General features: G+C 40.2%; 1 protein-coding gene across 1 annotated transcript in view; it reads right to left on the bottom strand.

Moving 5' to 3' along the window:
* Positions 1-20,120, bottom strand: part of LOC134376598 (fatty acid desaturase 2-like protein FADS2B) — a 33,813-nt gene extending 13,693 nt beyond the window's left edge. The window contains exons 1-4 of the mRNA XM_063095087.1: positions 19,800-20,120; positions 10,680-10,790; positions 7,082-7,279; positions 4,899-5,000 (exon numbers count right to left, since the gene is read on the bottom strand). Of these exons, the coding sequence (XP_062951157.1) occupies positions 4,899-5,000; positions 7,082-7,279; positions 10,680-10,790; positions 19,800-20,120 (732 nt within the window). The remainder of the gene's footprint in view (positions 1-4,898; positions 5,001-7,081; positions 7,280-10,679; positions 10,791-19,799) is intronic.
* Between the last annotated feature and the right edge of the window lie 4,779 nt (positions 20,121-24,899).

Raw genomic sequence — 24,899 nt, 5'->3', positions numbered from 1 at the left:
TATGAAACATACAATCTAATGGGAGCAGTACACAGCTAAACAAAGACGGTGTGATAAGGAATGATTCTGTTTTTCAATTAAGTCTTTAAAGAGCTCACATTTTGACCTCTTCCACCAGCTGACTGTACTCTTTTAGCCAATAGCTATCTGTGGTAATTAGTGATATGGGAGACAGGCTTTGATTTATGATAGGTCAGGGAGCAGATCTTAACAGAGAAAACTTAGAACAGTGGTCAATCAGAGTAATGATAGGTGTAATCTAAAACAGTGGCTCCACACTGTCCCATCTGTCTGGAAGCCACTATTATTGGAAGCAAGAAATAGAATATGTCATGGGCAAGTGAGTATTCTCAGCTATGTGCAAACAGCCTGCTCCTGTGCTGAGTCCTAAACAGGAACCACCCTAAGTCACTCCTCATTTCCAGCTTAGGTCTTTTCTCAGTGCAATAGAAAGAACACAGGCTTTGGACTGAAAATAACCTGAATTGAAATCCCTGCTTGGCCATCTATTTAGGTGTGAGACCTTGGGCAATCTCCTCACCTATCAAATGGATGAAGTTACTGAGAGCATTACAGGAAATAACATGTTTGACACTCTCTCTCTCTGCCGCCAAAATAAAACATTTTAGGATGTAGTCATGGAAACAGTATAGGCCAGATTTTCTAGGAAGATCTTAATTTTAAATACTCTGCCCCATTATCCCTACAATAAAAAGATCTGATTCTTTTGGTTTTCAAATGTGCATTCTGGAGGGGTATGAAAGGTGTGCTACAGGGAGTCCATTTTGATTTTAGTATTGCACAAAAGTACAAAATATATGCAGACATTTCCTCATTTATTTTCAGAAGGGCTCTTTCATTGTTTAAACACTGCAAAGATGACAACATATATCTTTTTGCACAGCTAGTGAAGGAAAACACCAAAGAATCTCATATAAGTACCGCGCGCTAACCGATTGCGCCACTGGAGCTTCTAAAACACCAAAGAATCTCAATGTCTGTACCTTTTCTGGGGTGGGGGAGTTGGAGGAGAGTAGGGCGGGCGGTGGTGGTGAAATGATGTGAGATTAAGTTTTGAAATTTACAATTGTGATGGATGTAAAAGGCGGGGATGCTGCTGTTTATATTATAATTTTCTTTGTCATTTCCTTCCCACCCACCTTTTCTTCCAACAGGTAATTTTCTCTGCTGCAAATAGTTGACTGTGTTCATTTTGCTCATGAATCACTGGTTTTGCCTGCAAGCACACAGATTACACCCAACATGCCTCTGGAGCCATTTCCCACCTTCTCATTCTGTTCATGAGATTATATTTATTTCAAATGGTGCAAAATGGTGTCTGGAGACACAGTTTATAGAGAAAGAGCTGTGTACAAATTTGGACCAATGGGAAAGCAATGGTTTTTTAAAAGTGTCAGCAAAGGTGGGGCTGATCTGAAATATTCCACGTACCGGCACCAACTCAACCACCAATTACCTCCAGGGTAGATGAGTCTCACCTTTCCTCTGACTCCTCAGAACAGGGAAGTGTCCATTATCTGAATCTCACAGTGACACAAGAAACCACCTCTGCTTTTAGTCTATGGCAAGTATTTCTGAGTGAATCCAGAAATACATCATCTATATAACACTGGTGGATAGAGGGTGTAGTGTGCCTACAGGAATTTTCTGGTTGAATGAAACGTCACATAAAATGACAATTTATTATTTATTCTAACCATTTTGAGGGACAGACATATCTCTAATAAGAATCCAAGTCCAACTCTGTGTTCACTGATGTCCTTAATCTTCAGTCTGCTTGGAGGGGGAGAGGCTATATAAGAGCAGGGGATTCCAAGTCTCTTCCAACTCAGTGATGTGATTTATGGTCTACTTCCCTACTTTCTTAACAGTGTCATGATTAAGCACTTTCTGGGTCCTCATTTTGATTATAGAAATATTGTTTCCTAATACTAGTAACAGCTAACAATTATTAAGCATGTCTCTATGCCAGGCACGGTGTTAAACATGACATGCACATATCAAGTATAATCCAACAACATCCCTATCAGGTTGAAGCATCATCAATCCTCATTTTGCAGCTGAAGAAACTGAGATTCAATGACATTAAGTCACTTATTCAAAGTGACCCAGCTAATCAGTGGCGAATTCCCACAGAAGGCAGGTCTGTTGGTAGAGCGGTAGTTCTCAATCCTGGCTGCAGTGTAGAATCACCCGGGGAGCTTTCATAAACGTGCAGATCCCACCACAGATGAATTTAGTCAGAACATCTAGATGGTGCTGAGGCAGCAGTGCTTTTTTAAAAGTTCTTTAGGCAACTCCAAATCACAGCCATAATTGAGCAGTACTGATCTAAAGCCTGTGCTATTTACTACTGTTAGGAATTCTTCCTCTCACCAGCTTATATCCATTGGCTTAAACTGGCCTTTGAACCTTAATCTCAACTGAAATATAGGGGTGCTATAATTCCACCTCATGAGATTTACATGAGACAGTGCCTGAAGGACTAGTTCTGAACCTGGCACCTGGCAGGCTCTCATGTCATATGTTTCCATCTGTTCCCTCCCCTGTCCCCCCTTATCACTTGCTGTCAGGAGTGACTTGTTCACTCCTCTTTGTTGGCCTCACTCCAGCATTCTCTTCATCCTTTTTATTAATTGGCCACTGCCAAGTCACTATCACCTGGGAACCATATAACCAGGAAGATTTATATATATTTATATGTATACATGTGTGTTTGTGTGCGGATGAAACCATCCATTTTTTTTCCAAGTATTTTCGAGCTTCAGTTGGTTGAATCCATAGATGTGGAACCCATGGGTGTGGTGGGCTGGCTGTAAATTTGAATGTGTGTGTGTGTGTGTGTGTGTGTGTTTGTATAACTACTGTGTTAAGGAAGAACAAATAGGCTCTGAGTCAGTGCCTGTGGGCATTTTCTGGCTTGAATGCAAGGATTTGTCTTAGTGAAAGGCTCAGAGGCATTTGTCCCTCTTCTGGACCAGAGTACATAGTCACCAAATCCTAGAAAGTTATAAAAAAGCAGAGATCTAGTTTAACTCCTAATATTACAGATGGTAACATTGAGGGCCAGAAATAGAATATGATTTATGCAAACTATGTATCCAACAAGGGATTACTATCCAGAGTACACAAGCAATTCTAACAACTGAACAGTAAAAAAACAAGTAACCCAATTACAAAATGGGCAAAGGAGCTAAATAGGCATTTCTCAAAGGAAGACATAGAAATGACCAACAGACACAGGAAAAAATGTCCAACATCACTAAGCATCAGGGAAATGCAAATCAAAACCACATTGAAATATCATCTCACCCAGTTAGACTGGCCATTATCAAAATAAAAAGAATAACAAATGCTGGCAAAGATGAGGAGGAAAGAGAATTCTAAAACACTGTTGGTGGGACTGTAAATTAGTGCAGTCATTATGGAAAACCATATGCAGGTTCCTCAAACAATACAGATAGAACTGCTGTGCAATCCAGCAATCCCACAGCTGGGTATATGCCCAAAGGAGTGGAAATAATCATGTTGGATGGATACCTGTATTCTCATGTTTTGGCAGCTCTATTTGCAATAGTCAAGAGTCAGAACCAACCTAAAATCCATTGACAGATGACTGGATAAGGAAAATGTGGTATGCATACACAATGGCATACTACTCTGCCGTAAGGAAGAATGAAATTCTGCCATTCTCAGCAACACGAGTGAACTTAGAGAAAATTACGTAAAGTGAAACAAGCCAGGCACAGAAAGAGAAATATCACATGTCCTCACTCATAAGTGGGAGTCAAAAAATAAACAAAGAGAGAAAGAAAGTAAGAAAGAAAGAAAGAAAAAAAGAAACAACAATCACAATAATTTGTTGAACTTTTAAGAGGAGAGAACAGAACTGAGGCTACCAGAGGAGGGGAAGGGGGAAGGCAAGTTAGAGAGAAAGTGGTGAATGGCCACAAAAAAAAAAGATTACATTGTGCAAAGTTGCCATACTAATTTTCCTGATTTGAGCATCACATAATGCACGTAAGTATTGATATTCAATGCTGTACCCCACAGATATGTACAATCTATTATGTTTTAATTAAAAAATAAAAAAAAATATGATTTACTGAAGATTACACAGTGAGCATTGTTGGAGCCAGGGCTAGAAGCCACTCTTAGAATCTTGTACTGTTATCTTGATTAGTTCATTCATTCATTCATTCACTCAACAAATGCTCATTGAAGGCCTCCTATGCGACAGGCACTCTCCTAGGTGCTGCCTTGCAGTGATGCATAGAACACTGTGCTGTTTTCTGAAACTTATGTTGGGGGGACAAGACCAGCTGCCATCATCACTGCCTGCTTTTTCTGGCAGTCTGAGATTTGCAACGCTTGACTCTTGAACAGAACCATCTGGCCTTCCCTGACTGCTCTCTCTTTCTCTTCACTTTTATCTGTTCTCTTGCATCTTTTATTTCTTCATAGCCCCACCCTTTCAGGACTAATCAGGCCTGCTGGATTCTCTTAGCTTCCCAGCAATAAACGTTCATATCCCTTATAAGAACATTCCCATCCACGATTTTACAGTGCACATCTTCATTCTTAAAGGCACAAACTTTCTTCTGCAAGGTGGTTCCTTAGGGCAGTGGGGTGCGGAGGATTGAGCCAAATAGTCTATCAGTGTAATAAAAAATGTAAGAGCTTCTCAAATAAAAATAAACATTAGTCTCATTAAAAAGTTAAAATTCTAATTTTGGCCCACATATATAATGCTATATTATATATTAGAATATATATTATCTACATCGGTAGTACATTTACATTTATTTGTGGGGCATGACAAACATTTTTTACTGATATGAAAGCACAGTCACACAAACATCCCTGGCATTCTGTACCTTGAGATGGCACATCACAAATTTGTGCATTAGATGGTTCCACTTGGACTTCTTAAATATGGAAAGGTGTCCCGTGTCATGCTGCAAAAATGAACTCTGAGCCTAGGAGAGATGAAGTTGTTCTTAGAGGAGCTGGGAACTCAAGAAGAAAACAATAATTGAGCCCACTAGCAAATTCACTAGTCCCTTTGAGAACAGCGACAATCTCATCTTACCTAAATCTAAGTTTAGTGTCTATTTCTCACATATGTCATGTTCTTTCCAACCTCTGTCCCTTTGCAAAGGTGATTCTCTCAGCCTAGAATGCCCTGCTTTCCACTGTCAAAATCTTCCAATATGAAGCAGAAAGAGGATGGGCTTTGGAGTCAGACAAATTTGGGTTCTAATCTGTCTTCATCACCTATGACCTTCATGAGTCTGGGCAAGTTTCTCTGTAGCCCTGACCCTCAGTTCTTTATATGATGAATGGAGATAATACTACCTGATTTGTGGGGCTATTGTGCAAATTACATACGTGTAAATTGCCCAGCTTATGCTAAGCACCAACTGAATATTTGTTTCCTCTCTCATTTCCAAAAGTTGCCTTTCAAGGAATTAAGCAAGTGAGCTTTGCTAGAAAAAAAAAATTACTTACATAATTCTACCATATGACCCAGCAATCCCACTACTGGGTATATACCAAAGAAATGGAAAGTGTCATGTTGAAGGGATACCTGCACTTCCATGATTATCACAGCTCTGTTTGCAATAGCTAAGATATGGAACCAACTTAAATGTCTGTCAACAGATGATTGGATAAAGAAAATGTCATATATCTACATAATGGAATACCACTCAGCCATAACAAAAAATAGAATTCTGCCATTTGCAGCAATATGGATGAACTTGGAGAAAATTGTGCTAAGTAAAATAAGCCAGGCACAGAAAGAGAAATTCCGCATGTTCTCACTCACATGTGGGAGCTAAAAAAGAGAAAACAGAACAAAACAAAAAACCCCCCCAAAATAAATAATAACGATAAGTTGGACTGTCAAATGGACAGAGATGAACTATGGTTACTAGAGGTGGGAGAGGGTGTCTGGTGAGAGGCTGTTTAATGGACACAAAATTACAGCCAGACAGGAAAAATAAGTCCTATTGGTATAAATAAGGTCGACCCAAGAACCTATAATTAGCAATGATCTACTTCATGTTACCAAAGGACTAGAAGAAAGGGGATCAAATATGCACATCACAAAGAAATGACTGGGTTTTGCAAGGATGCATGTGCTGATTGCCCTGAATGGATCATCACACAATGTACACATGCATTAAGATATAACTCCATAACTCATAAATATGTGCAACTGGTATGTTTCAATAAAAAGTTTTTTAAAAAAGGAATTAAAACAATTCTGGCATCTGGAAATACATTGCTGCTCATTCTCTACAAAACCTTCCCAATGGTCCCAGTGAGAATTAAGTGCGCCTTTCTTTTCCAACAGTACATACTTCTTTCCTGTCCTTGACAACATTATTCTATCATGCAGTATGTTTAGCTGTTTGAATGACTATCTCCCCCACTAGGTGACTCCTTTCCCAGGGGCAGGGACCATGTAAATTTCCTTTTGTATCCACAATAGCAATGTGTTCATAGAAGGCTATGTTCAGAGATTAATCCTTCATTTAACACAGATTTATTAAATACCCTGCCAAGTGCCAGTTGTTGTTTGTCATTTATGAAGAAACTCATGTGCTCTTATTCTCATATGTGTCTCTGCCCTTGAAGAATTTGTGGTCTGACACACTGATAAATGTTGGTTGGTTAATGAATGAAAGATAAAGATGAGTGTTACATGGCTAGGGACAGAACGTCAGTTACTGTCCCTAATTGTGGAGATAAAACAGGGAGAACAGAAGCAAATGCCATTAATTAAACATTTACCATATGCTGGACACTGTGCTGGGCATTTTACATAATAGCTTGTTTAGTTTTCAGAATAATTTCATATTCAATATTGTTCTTATTTTACATATGAGAGAACTGCAGCCCCGTGAGGTTTGATAACATGTTGGTAAATACCAGATATTGATGAATAGCTTGCCAAGAAGTGTCAGGCAGCAGCCGACACTGATCTAAACAGAGGACAAACACTCTGAGCCTTTCTGTGAGGCCATTGCCTGACCTTAGGATACCTGCTTACCTGAGAAATTGTGAGAAGAAAGGAAATGAATATTGTAGCAGGCCAGCCACTGCCAAAATAACACAGAATCAGCCAAGCCAGGACTTCCAAAATCAAGATCTGGGCAAGATGAAGGAAGAAGAAACCCAGGCTGGCATCGAACATGTTCATAGCCTCTACCGTCCTCCGCAGTTCTTGGAAATCTTCCACCAAGTGGGGCTGTGAAATAAATATTCGAGGAAAGAATTAGTGCCTTCGGTGGAAAGGGAACGCAAATGAATATAATTAATAATTTATTTTATTACTTTAGTGATAAATTTATTTTATTAATATTAATACATTTAATTGGCCAGAATTAAAAACAAAAACAAAGAACAAACAAGTGAAACCTTTAAAAAAGGTTATGCTAGTTTTTTTTTTTTTCCTCTTAGAAAAGAGGAAGATGAGTAGTGACTTGTAAACTGCCCTCAAACTGTGACAGAATTTAGAATTAGTTTTTTAGGGGGGGAAGGGGAAAAAGAGGGGGGTCGGTAGTGAGATACTTAAGCCTAATAATAGTTGCCTTTTAAACCATCAGTATTATTTCAGGTGTTGACCGAACTCTGGTTATGCTTTGGGGAATTTGGTTGTCTGTATGGATTTGTGTCATCGCAGTTACTGGTATAGTTTACAAAGTGCTTTCCAAGTCATTAGCTGTTTATAATGTGTACCAAGGGCTCTTGCATAAAAGAAGATGATTATATAGAACAGTATAGTTAGATTACCTCTGAAGATTAATTTTCTTTTTTTTTTTGTCTTTTTTTGTGACCGGTAAGGGGATCGCAACCCTTGGCTTGGTGTTGCCAGCACCGCACTCAGCCAGTGAGCGCACCGGCCATCCCTATGTAGGATCCGAACCCGTGGCAGGAGCGCCGCTGAGCTCCCTAGCGCCGCACTCTCTTGAGTGCGCCACTGCGCCAGCCCTGAAGATTAATTTTCTGAGAGCTGTTCAGAGGATCCCAACAAACAAGGCAGGATCTCTAGTGGTGTTCGTGTGTGTGCTGGTTAGAGTGGTCATGTAGAAGTGTATTGAGTACGTGCATGTAAGTGTGTGTTCATGTATAATACTAGCATTGATTTACAAGCTTGCTACATCATACTGAGGAAGTGCAAGGGTTGGGTAGAAATATCTCTTGGCTTCTTGATAATAATGGATTTGAACCCAGGACAGCTGAGAAAGTGACCAGTATATGTAAAAAATAGCTGCATTGTACAGATGTTAGAAAGGAGAGAAACTGGAAGTAAAAAAGAAAGAACTACGAAAGTGATTCTAGAAACCAAAAAATCTCAGTTTGAAATTCACTGATGCAACTTTTAAAAGACCTGGCAAAAGTCTGGATAGGCTCATCTCTCCCATGCCTCATCACCGTTGGAATTCTGGTGGCCTTAGATAATTTTAATAATTGTTTAGTATTAACTGGTCATCTCTAGGGTGCCTCCCTGCCTGGTCATCTTTTCCCATCCATTTATTGTACAGAGTAGGGAGTCACCAAAGCCCAGAACAGTGACTAGTCTGAAACCATTAGCAAGTTGGTGACAGATGCTGGACTTAAAACCATACCTCCTGACAGTTTCATGCTGAAACACTATTTTTTTCCATATAAAGTGACCTGAGAAGCAACAGAGATGTACTAACAACAATTTATAGTAGACTCTTACCCCTAGAACCCAACATTCTTATAGATAGCGATTATCTTATAGCTCTTAGCTGTTAATGGGATTTTCTTTTTGTTACAGAAAATTTTTAGGAAAAACAATTAAGCTTTGCATCATTTTCTCTTTTAAACCCAGGACCATATGACTCAAATGATGGAAAGATATCTGGAGGCTTGAAAATTGCGAGTATCACCATTGAGTTCATGATAATGACAATATTTTAATATTTTAAATGTATCAAGCATTTACTATGTTCCAGACACTATTCTAAGCACTTTAAAGGGCTTTACTCCTTTCAGTCATTTTCCCAATAACTCTTATGAAGTTGGTACTATTGTTGTTGCTATTTTATGGGGAGAGAAATTGAGCCACAGAGAGGTTTGGGAACCTGCCTAAACCCATACAACTTAGGAATGGCAGGGCTGGGGTGTGAGCTCAGTCTGTTTAGCTTCAGGCCCCACTCTGTTAAACAGCGATATGCTGCCTAACACACAGCCTTATGGGATGCACATGGGCTTAAGGAGTGAACCTACATGTTAGTCTCATAACCAGTTCTGTGTCCTGAGATTAGCTCTGCTCCTTCCATGAGTCTGTTTCACCATTTCTTAAAGAGGTGCTGTGGGCTGGATGTCTCTCCAAACTCACTGATGCTTGGTCCCCACTGTGACAATGTTAAGAGGGTGGGAAATCCTATCGTGGTAATTGAAAGGTAGGGCCTTGAAGAGGTGATTAGACTCTGAAGACCATGCCCTAGTAAATGTATTAATTCATTAAAGGTTTCAGGGCGGTCATAGGTCATAGGGTGTGGCTCTGTTGGCTTTAAAAGGAGAGCATGTGAGAGTTTCTTTCTCTCTCTGCTTCCGCCATCCACCACATGACACCCTGCTTTGCTGTGAAAAGTCACTACCTCCCAACATGGCTCTTACCAGGTGTGTTCCCTGAACTTTGGACTTCCTAGCTTCTGAAACTGTAAGCAATAAATCATTTCTTTATAAATTACTCAGTTTCAGATATTTCTGTTGTAAACAACAGAAATGGACTAATGTAAGAGGGAATAAAACCCTTACTCTATCTGCTTGACAGTGCCATATGGATCAGTACTTTGTACAAATTATTTTAAAGGAATTAAGAATCAGACAAATGTTGCATGTTATAAAAAATAAATTGCAAAATTTGAGTTGCTCAATACTAAGTAAAATCCTCTTAATCTTTGTGTAATGCCCCCCCAGTACATTTACAGTCTTACAGAGACCCTGTCCTTTAGAAGGTAGTATTTCGTGTAGCCAAAATATTAAAGAAAGAATGTCATCTGTGCTTGGGAATACTTAAGGGATTGTGGCCAGAGAGAAGTGATTTGGAGCCCCAGCTCTTTGGTACACCAGTGGTGGGACTTTCAGACAAAAGTTTATTCTCCCTTAATAATAATTTCCGCATAGGTAAAAAGGGCTGTCATTAGTATACATTTACATCTCTCACTCAACAGCTATTTGTGGAGCTTCTACTACATGTCTGATCATGTGCAGGTCCTGAGGACACAGGGGTAGGCAAGACAGACATATTCTCTGCACTTATGGAATGCAGTTTATCGTTGAACACAGACGTAGACATAAAACACATAATTACAAGCAGTCACTGAACAAAAATTATATGCATAAATTGCCTGGCATGAAGTAGGTACTTAGAGACATGGAATTACTGTTTGGTGCAGGGCCCAAAATTCCATTCCTTTGTCTAGTAGAAGTTTAAGAGCTCTGAGGATCTAAAGAGGATGACATTGTTTTGAAATGTTTAGAATCCACTAATTTACTCTGTTGTGGATACACCCAGGCGTGACAGCCGGTTTCTCAAAGAAAATAGCAAATTGGCCTCAAAATGTGCCTTGTCCCCATCCATCCATACATTTGGGTCTTGAGACCTCACTTACATTTTTGTTTCTCTCCTGGCTGGGCTCTCCTGGGGCAAGCTCTCCAATGAGCAGTGGCTTAAGGTACAACTTCACAATATCAAGATCCAGGTGCATGGCCCTGAAGGCATCCTGTAAATCAGAAAGACCTGTTATTAGTTTGGAAGAGACATGCTTATCCACAGATTGGTCCCCCACCTTTTTTTTTTTTTGCCTTGTCCTATGCCCAACGTGGAAATTAGCACAGACTTCAGTATAGAGGATTTGCTTCTAACTCCAGGTTGATGCTTCTAGTTGGTGGATCAAAATTACACTTGGAACCTTTCTATGAGAGCCGCGTGCTGGAGGCCCACCTGCTATATGCACTGCTTCTCCAGCACAGCCAGGTTATCCTGGAGCATTGACAGGATACCTGTTTATTTTTTTGAGCACCATAAGAAATAGTTGCTTGAGTTTATGGCCCATGATGAATCTTTAATGTCCAGCATTAGTCTTGGTATAGAAGTTGCTCACACTGTCTGAGGCATGTAGCAATCAAGATTGGCTGTGCAAATTGCATCTTCCACGGGGGGGCTCCCTCTTGGTTCTTGGCCAAGGCCCAGGGATGGAATTAGACCCCTTGAATTAGTTATTTCTAGAGAAGGACAGGTTGAAGTTGATGATGGTGGCTTTAGACTAAGGCATGAGAGATCATGAGAGTACAATCTTTGAGCCTTAGGTTGTCTAAGGGAGTACACTCTTGGCTAAATTTCACTGAAGGAGTCATATCACTCTCTATTAGAAAATGCTGTGGTGGTCTGTGCAGGGACTTTGTGACAGCCAAGTATAAAATAGAAAATAGAGGTGACCAACTATATTTTTTCATCTCAGGTGCATGTTAAGCAGCAATTCCATGTGACTATTAGAAGCAACAGTGGTTCTTGTATTCTGCTTATGTTTGTAAGTATGAAACTCTTCCCTAACAAGGATATAAACAGTTTCTGGGAAAGAAAGATTCTCCAGGAGGGAAATGCTGGACTTCCTGCTATTGTGGTGATTAAAAATGAAGAAATACAACCAAAGTTGTAACTTGAATATTGGGAGCCGTATAAATTACTCTGGAGTGGTGTCATTGCATAGTACTGATTAAGAAGGTTGACTATGGAGCCAGCCTTCCTCTGTCTAAATTCCCTTACTAGCTGTGTAATCCTGGACCAGTCTCTTGACTTGTCCGTGGTGCTTCTATAATCTCTTCCACAAATGGAGATAGTGATAATAGCCACTCAATTCATAAAGTTATCATGAGGATTACGTGAATGAGAATGCTGATTGGCATATACTAAGTTTTCAATGCACATTAGCTATCTTTCTTATATATATACTTCTAGTGATTAAGAACTCACTACCTACCTTCTTTTCAATCCATCAATTCGCAGATTTTCTTTCTGTACCCTAGTGCCTAATGTGGAGTGAGCTCTGAATTATGTTAGGGAATATAATAAATCCTACATCTTCAAATCCCAAAGCGACTTTAGATATGTCTGAGAACTACATATGAACCTACTTGTAAGGAGGTGCTTATGTAATGTATAATGTTAATTAGAAAGGTTCAATATCAACTCTTTAGACTTACTTCACCTAAGGGTCGCTGGAGGTAATTATGGGAGAAGGGCTTTTGTCCGCTAGAGCCAGTACAGGCTCTACAGTTCACTCTGCTTTTGCACACTTTCTCTGTCTGCCTTGGGAAATGTTGGACTATATAATTTCAAAGGTGTTTTTTAAATTTCTATATTCTATTGTACTAAAGCTTAGTTTTCCTAACTGGGAAGAGAGTGATTTAGTGTCTAAGAAGGTGATTAAAACATCTCATGATGATCCATACTGAAAAATCATGTTCTGCTTGTTGTTTTGTCGTCAGCACCATACTCAGCCAGTGAGCGAACCGGCCATCCGTATATGGGATCCGAACCTGGGGCCTTGGTGTTATCAGCACCGCACTCTACCGAGTGAGCCACGGGCTGGCCCCTGCCTGTTGTTTTGGAACAGGTTAGGATAGAAAACATGTGATGGATCAAGATCAAGGCACAGAAGAATGTAATCTATTGCAATTTCATCTGACTCTGAACAGCTATCTAGAGTCCTGGAGCAGTGTGCTGACAATGACATCCTTCTGGGTTCATAGTTTCTTCTGCTCCCCAGGAAGGTCCACAGGTCAATACTGTGATAATAGATACTGAAGAGCTACAGAGTTTTCCAGAATAGTAGGCATTGGCCTGCTATGCACAACTCTTTTCATTGCATTAACGGGCAGTATGACAAAGGAGTTTAGGTAGTCTTACAATGTTCTACTTTTCCTGTTAGAATTTAGATACTACTAAGTTGTGAAATCTTCTTCTTGAAAGGTCTATGAAAACAAGTTCTGCTACCAACATTCTTGGGCAAGTATGTCATGATTCAGGAAGAAGAGGGGATAAAATGAAGGGGCAAAGGGGACAGTGCCAGCAATTATAGTGTTTCTATGTACAAAGTGCTCTAGGGGCCAACTCACAGTCTTCACTTTAGTTCTGTGAGGTTCCACTGCTTCTCTTATGCAGATAAAGACACCAAGTCTCAGAGGCAGGAAATGTCTTGCCCCCAAATGCAGCAGTCAATTGCAGAGCCAGGATTTGAACTCAGGAGTATGTGACTCTAAAGCCATGAGGCTATAAAGGTCCATTCCAGCCTTAATGTGCATAATTCTTTTTCTGAAAGGCCACCCTAGAAAGGACAGATGCCAGATTGTTTGGGGATGATGCTATAATCAGTATGTATCTGCTGGGCAGCTGGTAATGGTGTCATCTTTGCTTCTGGTTCTAACCTACCTCCCCAGACTTACCTTCCTTCCTACCCTTCATGAACCTTCTTCTTGACTAGAGTCTCCTCATTCAACAAACATTCCATGCCCCATGTGGTTCCCTTTGCCCTGACTACCTTCTTCCACTTTCTCTACTTAAAACCTCCTCCTCGCTCCAAGACGCAGATTAAATATTGCCTCCCTTACCTCACTTAGGAAAGTTATTCATGACCACCCCTGGGCTCCCATAACACTTTGTTCCCAGAGCCTTTCAAATTATGTTGTAATGAATCCATGTACTTGTGAGTTTTTGAAGACTGGGACCATGTACTATTATTGATGAATGCATACCTAGTGCTTGTTGCTGTGCCTGGAATATGGCATGTGATCAACAAATGCCTGTTAAACAAGGAAAAGGGTGGGTGAAGAGATGGATACAGCATTTCTGTAACGAGGAGTTGGGATCGTCAAAGTGTTGTGCTCAGAGGAAAGAGGTGTTAAGTGCTGCTATGTCTTCCTACTGTCGGCATCTCTATTTTCTGACTTTTTTGCTACTTTAGCATCTCCCATTTTCAGCGGTTGGCCTTTTGATTCCCTTCTCAATTGTCATCTCTACTGTTTAGCTTATTCATAAATTTATACCTAAGTTCATCTCTAAAATGATTATTTCCAAAACAGTATTAACACAGAAAAAATGTGATTATTACTTTGCTTTCACAAATATCTTGAAAATCTTGATATATACTTTTCTTTCCCCTAGTGGAAAAGAAAAGTGTGTAAAGTCAGAAGCCCTGAGACAAAAATTCTGTTTTTACAACTTAAATGCTGTATACAGGTTGTGCCCTGCGTGAAGGCACCCAGTCAAGAGAGCGAGTGTGTGCTGAAATCCAGCAGACACTCCATTGCCAAACCTTGTGCCTAACGGGGCTGCAACCACCCAAAGAATTTACCTTTCCTAATTCACAATAAGGTACAGAAGAGGAATAGGCTGTTTTACATTGGACAAATTACTTAATTTCTCCAAGCCCCATTTTCTTTTTCCTAAATGTAGGTAATACTACCTCGTCTGCCCTATGGGCTCATTAATTCCTTCATTCATTTATTCAGTCATTCTAAAACTTATTGAGGACTCAGCCTAGAGGCTAAGAGCTTAGGCTTTGGAATCAGACATCAATCAATGGAGCAACCGTATATTATTACTACTTAGTTCGTCTGAGGTGGGTTGAAATTTCTCAAAAGAAGTTTACTAAGAAACAAACATAAGTTTAGAAAACACCCATGGAGAATGTGTGTATGTAGTCACAAAGCAAGGTCACTAGAATGTAGACCTTGATTTACTCACCTCAGAAACGCTCACGAGGATATTCTATACCGAACCACAGATGAAGATCTCCCATCACCACACCTTTAGGTAAATCCTATTCTGCTACCTTTTCAGATCTTATCTGCTCCAAGGCAGTGGCTAGAACAAGTCTCATATTTCAGATGGAGGATGAGTTGTGAATATGTCAGTTTGTGGGGAGAACTCTTTGCCCTTGTCCTGGGAGAGAGCTGCTCTGGAGCAGACAGTGCTCACGTGAAGACACTAGATTTCCCTCCACCCACAGGGATAAGCAGAGGGCTATTTTTTCCACTCTAACTCATGCTATTGTTTAAGAACTTTCATCACTTGGAAGCTTTTCCTTGTACTGAGATTTTTTTCAGTGATGCTTTTAGCTAAGCTCCAGCTAATCAATCTCTCTCTCTCTGTCTCCACTCTCCCTTCCAAACCTACATATCCTCCTGGCTTTCCTGTCCTGTAAAGGGTATCACCACCTAGTTGTCTAAGCCAGATATCCAGAGGTCACTTTGGACAACTCCATCCTGCTTAGTCGTCCAGTCACTCATCAAATGTTATGCATTATGTCTCCTAAATAACCTTCCCACCCCTCCCCTCTTCTCCATTTCTGGTATCAGCACATTCCCTGGACTCCATCCTGGTCTTCCTTCATTTTGACCAACTATTCTCCATTTCAGCCTTCACTTAATGCCAGGCTGACCTTTCAGAAAGGCAGCATCTCCTCACGGCCCACTGTCAACTGTTAGCCCGTGAACTCCCTTCTCTCTCTCCTCTACTTGTTTTACAGCTAGACCATCATTCAAATGAGAATCAGATTATTTATAACATTTTGACAACCCAGGAAAGATGCAATGATTACTGATTATTACTTTCTTTTCACCCACAATTGAGGAATGCTGGTTGATGTTGTAAGGATGAGGGTGGGGAGGGATGACGTACTAGGGAAGTATCATTATGTCAGTGGAAGGAGAGTGACATCCCGTGAGGGAAAAATGCAAACTCCTTAGCTCAGCACTCCAGATCTCTTCTCCTCTCCTCCTCTTTTCTCTTCCCCTTCATTACTTCTCCGCTTTTTCCTCTTCTCACCATCACACTATAATAGTCACTGATGTTAACCGAGCACGTACTTTTGGCCAATGTTGTGCTAAGCAAAGGAAATGGCTAGGCTGGGTTGCCCATTCTGGCTGGGTGATTACTCATGATGTGAATCATATTTACACTCCACCTCTGTAATATCCTCTCTTGCCCCTGCCCCAGCCTTGCCTCTGTTGGCTCTGTTCTTCCTACACCACTTGGGATGCACTCTCTTGGAGTTCCAAATAACTCTACCTCCTTCCACATAGCAGTCTTCCAAATAGTTGGAATGAACTATACCATATTTCCTCTAAGCTTTTGACATCCCTTTCCTGTCATGTTGGCTTTTGTCTCTCATGAGAAAGAACTTGAATTTCTTAGTGTCTCTCCTAGAATATGGTGTCCAGAGATAAGGACTGGAATGACCTGCATACAGGATAATAAACCTGCTTGCTTTGTTCAGACCATGCCGCCTTTGGGCACACATTACAAGATTGCATTTATTTCTTTCATGAAGTTCAGAATATACTGTTTTCTTATATAAAACTTATGGCCGCTATCTCTTCATATGTATTTCCTGTCATCAAAATACTTTGTAATCCTCATTTTAATGATTGCAAAATAGTTCATCATATTGTAATCATATTTTAATCTACATAATCAATACTTCCTGTTGGACTTACAGGTTGTTTCTGGCTGTTCCTGAGTGAGCTCTTACAAGTGAAAAGACCTGAGCCCAAACTCCAGTTACTAGCACTGTGACATTGGTTTTATTAGCTTTAAATCCTATAGCTTATAAGCAGCCAGATAATTCATATGTGCAATAACAGAAGTTTACATGTCTATTTTGTTTTGTAGATTTATTTTTCTTCGTAAAGTTCCTTGGAGAAAATTAAAATGCATCTCAGAGAATGAAGTAATAATAAAATATAAGAGCTGCCGTTTTTTGGAATGTCAAACACCATAAAGAGCACTTCATTTTATCTCTACTGACTTTGACAACAATACTAAGGTAAAGGTATTATTATCCCCATTTTCTAGATAAAAAAAGCTGAGACTCCAAGAACTTAAGCAACATTCCTAGTAAATGTGAAGCCCAAATGCAAACCAGACCTATTTCATTCACAAACCTGTATTCTTAATCAGTAGGCTGGGCCCTTGACAAGGGTTTTAGAACAACTTAGTGCGTGAATGAAGAAATGAATGACTCCATTGAATGGACTACTTAGGTATCATCCACCTTTTATGAGGGAAGATAAAGGCCCGGAGAAGAGTTCCTGTGTAAATAAGAAAAGGTGTCCTCTCTGGGAATTGCACACAGAGACTGCACTTTGGCCCGCGCTTGCTACTCGGGCACATCCTGCAATCACCTCTTAAGTTGTAGGGTGAGCACTTGACCCCAGGTGCTCTGACCTTGTGTTCTGCTCTCCTTCACTAGAGAGCGTGATGCTTCTCCATTGTATAGCCCTCTGTTCCCGGTCAGATGACACAAGTGTAATCAAGATTTCTAAGATAGCGGTGAACAACAGGAAGTAGTAATCACATTTCTGAGGAGGTAGATGCTGATGATATGAATAATAATAGCTACAATTTAACAAACTTTAGCCAAGTGTCTGGCATTATGCCAAAAACTTATTATGCATTAGTTCTATTTACTGTAAACTAGTCAGATGGGTATTCTTATTTCCATTTTACAGATGATGAAGCTAAGACTCAGAGCATTTCAGTAACTTTTTCAGGTTCACAAAAGCAATTCCAAAGCCCAGGCTCCCGTAATCTGAGCAGCATGGAGTATTGTGATCGTCAGGATTCTCCCGGCACCCTCCCCTTCTTCTTGAGCCATCTTCCCTCAGAGCACCTTTTCTCTGGATATTTTTGGATGCATTTCCCTAAAGTCTAATACATATGGCTGACAAGCTTATGATTTTCATCCTGCACCTATATGACTCCTAAGGTGGCCCAAGTATTTGTCCCTAAGGTTCTGATGGTTTTTATTATATAATCAATTCCTCCTTGTTGCCTAGAGTTGAATGCAGAATCATGTTTTTTTCCCAACTTCTGGGAGATAAAGATCATTAGCAAATTATGTGTTTATGTTCTGGACTGCCTCAAACTGAGTGAGGCTATCCATTATTTTTGAGTTGGTTGAAGGCCCATGTCTTTGTCAACACGTCCTCTGAACTAATTCCAAGACTTGAGTTAGAAAAGCCTCATCCAGGGCCGACCCCGTGGCGCACCCGGGAGAGTGCGGAGCTGGGAGTGCAGTGACGCTCCCACCGCAGGTTTGGATCCTATATAGGAATGGCCAGTGCACTCACTGGCTGAGTGCCGGTCACAAAAAAGACTAAAAAGAAAAAAAGAAAAGCCTCATCCATATTTTCTCTAAGCTGAGGGAATGAGCTAGATAGATACCTGCAGTATTTTGTTGCTGTTGTTTTATATTTGTTAATCTTCCTCCCGTTATTCTCATACAAATGCTCTCCACCGTGCCTCTTCTGCCCTCTGCTCTCTAGATGCCTACACACTGTTTATCTTCCTGACATGCATGGTGCTCCATTCCTTGCTGCAGGCACGTGCTTATTTCCCAAGGAAAGGCTGAACTTTGTCTTTTTAAAAATCAGATCAGAAAGAAGTGATGGGGATGTAGCAGGGTATGTTCATGTTTATTTGACTGTAGAATCAAAACAGGAAGATTGTCAATGCCCAAGAACTTAGGCCGAGAAGGCGGATGAGAAATTGGAGGAACTGAGAAAAAGCGGTCGTCGGGGACAAAAGACAAAATCTTGCTTTCTTTACAAATGTACCAGGCATTTGTGAATTCTATTATTAGTTCAGTGCCATTTATAGATTGATGGTTATCAAAACAGTGTTTTCAATATTATGCTTGACACCAGTTGGAGAAGTTATATGCTAAACAGTGAAAACAACAGAACAGGAGTGACAAAGTAAAAACAAAGCCTGGGTTTAAATTTCTGTTCTGTCATATATTGATTTTCTGATCCTGGGTTAGTATTTAGTGCTTCTAACCCTCCTTCATCTGTACAAATGGGGAGGATAAAATTTACAATTAAAATAAAACAAATTTACTTATACAATATTTTTTAAAGGGTTCCCTAAATATACTTAAGAGTTTGGGAGACCTACTTATCAAATATTAAGTGGAAATTTTATTTTTTAAGGGTCCAGGTATATGAAGGCTTTATGGTCAAAACAACCTGATTTCAAAATTTGTCATTATCACTTGCTGGTTGATTTATCAGTTCTTATTTGTGTCTTTGAACATCAGATTTTCCTCTGTAATATGGGAATAATATTCGCCTTCTTCCTGGGAAGGTTAAGTGAGGTGATGCATTTGAATGGGTCCATACACGTGGGTTGCATCACCTGCATTGCACTGAATGCGGGATGAAAAAGAGCTCTGCAGACTCTGAAAGCCTAGGTAATTGCAGGTTTTCATCATTGTTAAGGGCATTTTAATGTTCGCTGGATAAATTGCTTTCTTTCTTTCAGACACTCTAATTAAAAGAGTCTGAAACATTCCTACTTGGATGCAGATACTTTTTTTCCCCCAGATTTTACTCACCTACTTGTAACTTTCTTCTCACAAGACAGTGACTCCACTTCAAAACGAAACACCAAGAACAAAACAAAACCCGCAACACACAAACATAGTATCCCACTGCCAACATCTGAGCTCATTTCAAATCCAATGCAGGTAATAGCTAGACTTTGAGGCTTAATTTGCTTCCAAATTCTTGCTACATTGGAATCCCAAAAAGTTGGTTTGGGAGGAGACGAGCAATCATGTGGAGCCTGAACACGTACTTGAATGCTTTTGGGAAGAGAGCCAAGAACTCAGCCACACAGTAGCTGGGGAAGAGAGAGAGAGAGAGTGAGTGAGGGAGGGTTTCCTTACCGTGGCATCTTCCCCAGCATAGTGGTTGAGGACCCGGCGCCCACCTGGATGTCTGTCGGCCCAGCTGGTAACATCGTAAACCTTGCGGTTGATTACCAGCCACTGGTCAGCCTCCTGATTGTGTCTCTGGATCTCCTGCCAGGTGTACATGTTGAGGCTTTTCCTGTGCACGTCATGTTTCCCATTTGTCTCCGGCTTTACACAGACCTCAGCCTTCCCATTTGCTACTGGTTTCCCATTTGCGTGATGCTTCTCACCCGGGTATGGCTGACTCCATCCTACAAGGCTCCCATTGTCCTCATGCTTTTCTTCAAACTTCATCGTCATTGAATCCCTAGGATTTCTGGGTTGACTTCTGAAATTTCTAATCCTTGCCTCTGATTGGGCCCTAAAGTGACTGCTATGGTTTTTCATTCCATTGCAGTATGATGTCGACACAGAAAATGTCTTTTTAGCCTAGTTGTCTCCTTATGAACCTGACAGTGAATGCCTTCCCTGCCACTCCCTTCCTTGTCTGTCCCGAGTCTTTGCTGCCCTGCTGGAGGCTAGACCACATTTCTCTCTTCCCTTCCTCTGTCCCTGCTGGCTGGCCTCTTAGCAGCATCCTCCTTCATCATTAAATGCCCCTCCGGTAAAGAGCCTGGACCAATCGCAGTCTGGCCAACTGCTGTGGCCCGCCCCAAGGGAGGAGGAACCAGGCTCTGTTCAGGTGATTTTCCTGCACGGCATCAAGATGAATTAGGTTCGCTAGCTCTTTGGCATGCTGTGAATGGAGATTTGTTAGCATATGAGCAAAAACTTTCAAAATTTCCAAGAAGACACAAATGCTTGGTAGACTTGGGAAGTGTTCTTTTGACAGCTGTTATTTCTCCTAAGGGCTTTCAAGTTCTTTAAAACTTTTTTTTTTTTTTTTTTTTAAAGCTTTGGGTTTGATTTTACCACATAAGCAAATCAATGTAAACCAGTTTTCTCTCTTTTCATTTTCTTTTGAAAGCTGTCTAAATCTGTCAGCATGCCTAAAGGTAATAGCACCTGACGTTTGCCAGAACACATGACGGATGACAAAGCCTTTGTCATGTGTTTCATCTGATTTAATCCTCACATCAATCCTTTGAGAGAGGTGCTATTAGTGACCCATATTTCAGGTGACAAAAGAAGGTCTGAAGGCCTCAGGAGGGTAACATTCTAGAAGCACCCTGTGAAGGAGATGTGAACTGATGCATGAATTTAGAGATTTCTGATTCCAAATCCCAAGCTCTTTTCATTCTATTTCCCACACCTATGGTTTACACGTTTATGATAACAACACGACTCGGTGGTTTAGAAACAAGGCAGAAGAAGAGATTTGGAGGCAGTGACTCTTCCCCACTACCAGGTAGTGGTAGTGGGGAAGAGTCTTAATTTTAAGTAGAGAGAAATGATAGAAAAAACACATTCTCATATTTGGGACTCTATCCTAACTAAATCATTAAAATTTCAGTCCCAGATTTATGTACAAAGGAATTTATTCCAGTATTATTTATAATTGTTAAAAATCAGAAATGATCTAAATGTTTAGCAATAAGGAAGTAGGCTGTATTAATTATGTACATATTAAATATTATATAGATACTAAAAAAGAAGTTTTTACAGAATTTTTAGTCGCATGGGCTCATGCTTAGGAACAAAATAAAAATTAGTCAATAAATTATGTTTACTGAATGGTTTGTGATTGGAAGGAAATATGCCAAAATGGTAGGCACAAGTTTTCTTTGGATTATAGTGTTATTTAGGGTTATTTTCTTCCTTATTTTTTGTTGTACTTCACAAGTTTCTACAAATTAGTATGTTCCTTTTATAACTTAAAGAGGCATTTCTTTTAAAAAAATAGGATACAAAAGAAAGAAAGAAAAAGCGTGGATTTTGAAGCTAGATGGGCCTGGGGTCATATTTCACCTCTACCATTTATTAGCTATAGAACATCAGGCAAATTTCCTTATCTCTTTGAGCTTTATTTTCCCATCTGGAGAAGGAGAGAATAAGCGCAATTCTTAGGATTACATTAAATTAACATGTGTCATGGTATTAACAAAAACACTCAGTAGTTTCCATGATTTCTGAATGGGAATTTCATAAATCTAACATACATACATTTAGTGTTTATAGGTCAATTCAGGACAAATCCAGAATTTCAGTATAAGTGGGGTTTGAGGACAGCAATCTGGTTGGAAGCTTGGTGGGGACTGGTCAGGCAGGAGCTTGTCCAGGGGAGTTGCCTGGAACTTTATATAAGCTTGAGGTAATGTTGTTTTACCATATCACACTGCTATGGTTTGAATGCTTGTCCCCTTCAAAACTCATGTTGAAATTTTATTGCCATTGTAACAGTATTAAAAGGTGAGGCATTTAAAAGGCGATTAGGTGATGAAGGATGGATCCATGTTCCTGGGTGGGATTGGTATTCCTATAAGTTCAACCTTCTCTTGCCCTCTATCTTGTCCTCTCGTTTTCTGTCATGTGATGACACAACAAGGAGGCCCTTGCCAGATGCTGGCACTTTGATATTGGACTTCTCGCCCTCCAGAACTGTGAGCCAACAAATTTCTTTTCATTATAAATTACTCAGTCTCAGGTATTCTGTTATAGCAGCACAAAAATGAACTAAGACACACACCACGCAGATACAGTGGTTGGAGGGGTGTGTGTACATATGTGTGTCTGTGTGTTTGTGGTAGGAGTCAGTCATAGCTAAAACTTTCTCATCCTCATATTTGAGCATGGCCAGGACAGCTTTGTCTCCCCTTTCATGTGCAAAATGTTTGGAAGACTCAGAAAGCATTGGTAATGGGGGTTTTCCTAGCAGAATCCCTCAGTACACTTAGCTCCCAATAAACACTCATTTTCATATTGTATGCAAGTCAGTCTGTACACAGGTATACAAGGTTACTTTTAAAATGTCATGGGGAGATTTGTATTATCTTTAATTCTATTTTTCGTGAACTTTTTGAAGTACCTTCCTATGTTGGCTTTGTTCAAATTTTTCCCGGACTTGAAAAGGTATGTTCCAGCAGCTCAGAGAGCTGGTGCATCCTCAGCAATCACCCTGTCTTCCTCATAATATTCTAACTCTTCTTTCAAAAAAATTAACGAAGTATCTCACCTCGGATGTAATGCTCAAAATTGCTACAATTACAAAAAGATGTGTTTAAAGCAAAGTGTTTTTAAAGGACGAGTTTCTGAGATGTCCATCCCACAATGAGTTTTTTGGAATGCTGTCATCTTTCACCAGTAGAGGGTGAATCATTAAGCCGTTTATTTGCAAATCTATCTATTGAGACTGTACTGAGTGGCTTTTGTGGGCTGGCATTGTGCCCCAGGCCTTTCCACCATCTTAAAAACAATTGGATTTTTTTTGACATCATCACTAAGTAGGACATCGGAACAGGGGTTACTATGACTCAAATATGTGTATTCTATGATGTAAGAAACTCAAAGCAGTATTCCTTGGCTAGACCAGTTTAACCTTCAGAATCCTGGTACCCCTAACTCTCAGCCTGAAACTCATCAGAGGCCTTAAAGAAATTTTTCCTGCCATCAAAGACTTTCTTCCCTTTACATAATTTATAAAAGATTTACCAAGAACTTATTATTATCTGGTTGCCATGCTAGATAACCCAGAGATGAGACATGAACCAAATGCTTTTCTTTGTATAGTGAACTGCTGAAAACCGATACAACAAGTAAACAAAATGCACCCCACAACCCTTCCCCCACCCGCATCTTAAGCATTTGGTTTCATTGTAGAGAGCTAGATTTCCAGGTTCAAAATCCAGGAAATCCAGGACTGCTGTTTCTAGTGCTGTGAACTTGGATAAGCGCCTTAACCTCCCTGTACCTCAGTTTCCACATTTCTAAAATAGGGATGAAGCTAATAATACTAATTGCATAGATTTTCTTTTGTGAAGATTAAATGTGTTAATGCATGTAGAATGCTTAACATAACGCCTAGAAGTTTTCTATAGATGGTAGCTACTGGTATTATTCTTTTATCTGTGAATGAGCACATTATCCAACAGCAGCAAATATTTGATGTGTGCTTGTGATTGCCGGGTGCTGCATTTTTACAAGAATTCGGTGTTCCTAAAGGAAATGGAAAGATAGGCAGTCAATGGACAAGAAAAAGAGAAAAACGTGTCAGTTCAGTGAATGAAGTAGGGAGAAGGGTGTCAAAGCACACATCACACCTTAAAGGAGCAGGCTGGTCCCTCCTCCCACTGACAAGGGCTTGGTTTTCAGAACCTTCGAATGGGTGTTCTCCAAGCTCCTTGTCCCGTTTTAAATCAATAAGAAATCAATAAGTGAACATTCTCCAGCTGTGCAATGACATAAACCACACGAAAATATCAAGCATGTGCACAATCCTATAGTAATGCCTTCAAAAGCAGAGCATTGCTTTTTTAGGTAAAAATGAAAGTAATTTAAAAAGAAATTCTATAATAGACTCAGATGCCAGTCTATGCCACTTTTAAGTCCTGAGAATTCAAACTCTGTAACTAATGGAGAAAGATCTTCTTTGAAGATAGACAGCACAACAGCAAAATGCTCTGGTCTTAGTGTCAGCAAACTTTTCCTTCCTTTTTTAACGCTATTTCCTTATTTATTTATTATTTTTTAAAATTATGAATATTCATGAGATACAAAGCTACTCGTTACACCTCATACCCATGATGTGAGAGCCAGATTCATAGTGGGGGCTTACCCATTACCAGAAATTGCTTTTGTACCCTGAGTCCCCACGCGATTATCCCCCAACCTCCCTCCCCATCCCCCGGTCCCCCCCACTCCGCTTTGTAGCTCTAGGAATGTTCCCTCCCTCTGCAAGACCAGTGACTACTGTGGTCTTTCCTTCCTTCCTTTCTCTCTTAGTTCCCACATATGAGTGAGCACATGTGATATTTATCCCTCTGTGTGCTTTGCTTATTTCACTCAACATTCCTTTTTAAAAGCTGTGCATCTTTATGTAAAGCACTTGTCCTCTCTGAACCCTAGTTTCCTCTTCTGTTCAACTGGGTATGATACACATCCTGCCTATCTTTAGAGGGTTGTGTTGAGGCTCAAAAG

Source organism: Cynocephalus volans, chromosome 4 (genome assembly GCF_027409185.1).
Source record: "Cynocephalus volans isolate mCynVol1 chromosome 4, mCynVol1.pri, whole genome shotgun sequence".
NCBI classification, from domain to species: domain Eukaryota; kingdom Metazoa; phylum Chordata; class Mammalia; order Dermoptera; family Cynocephalidae; genus Cynocephalus; species Cynocephalus volans.
The sequence above is the reverse complement of the archived record's forward strand: the minus strand, read 5'-3'. Positions and strand labels throughout refer to the sequence as shown.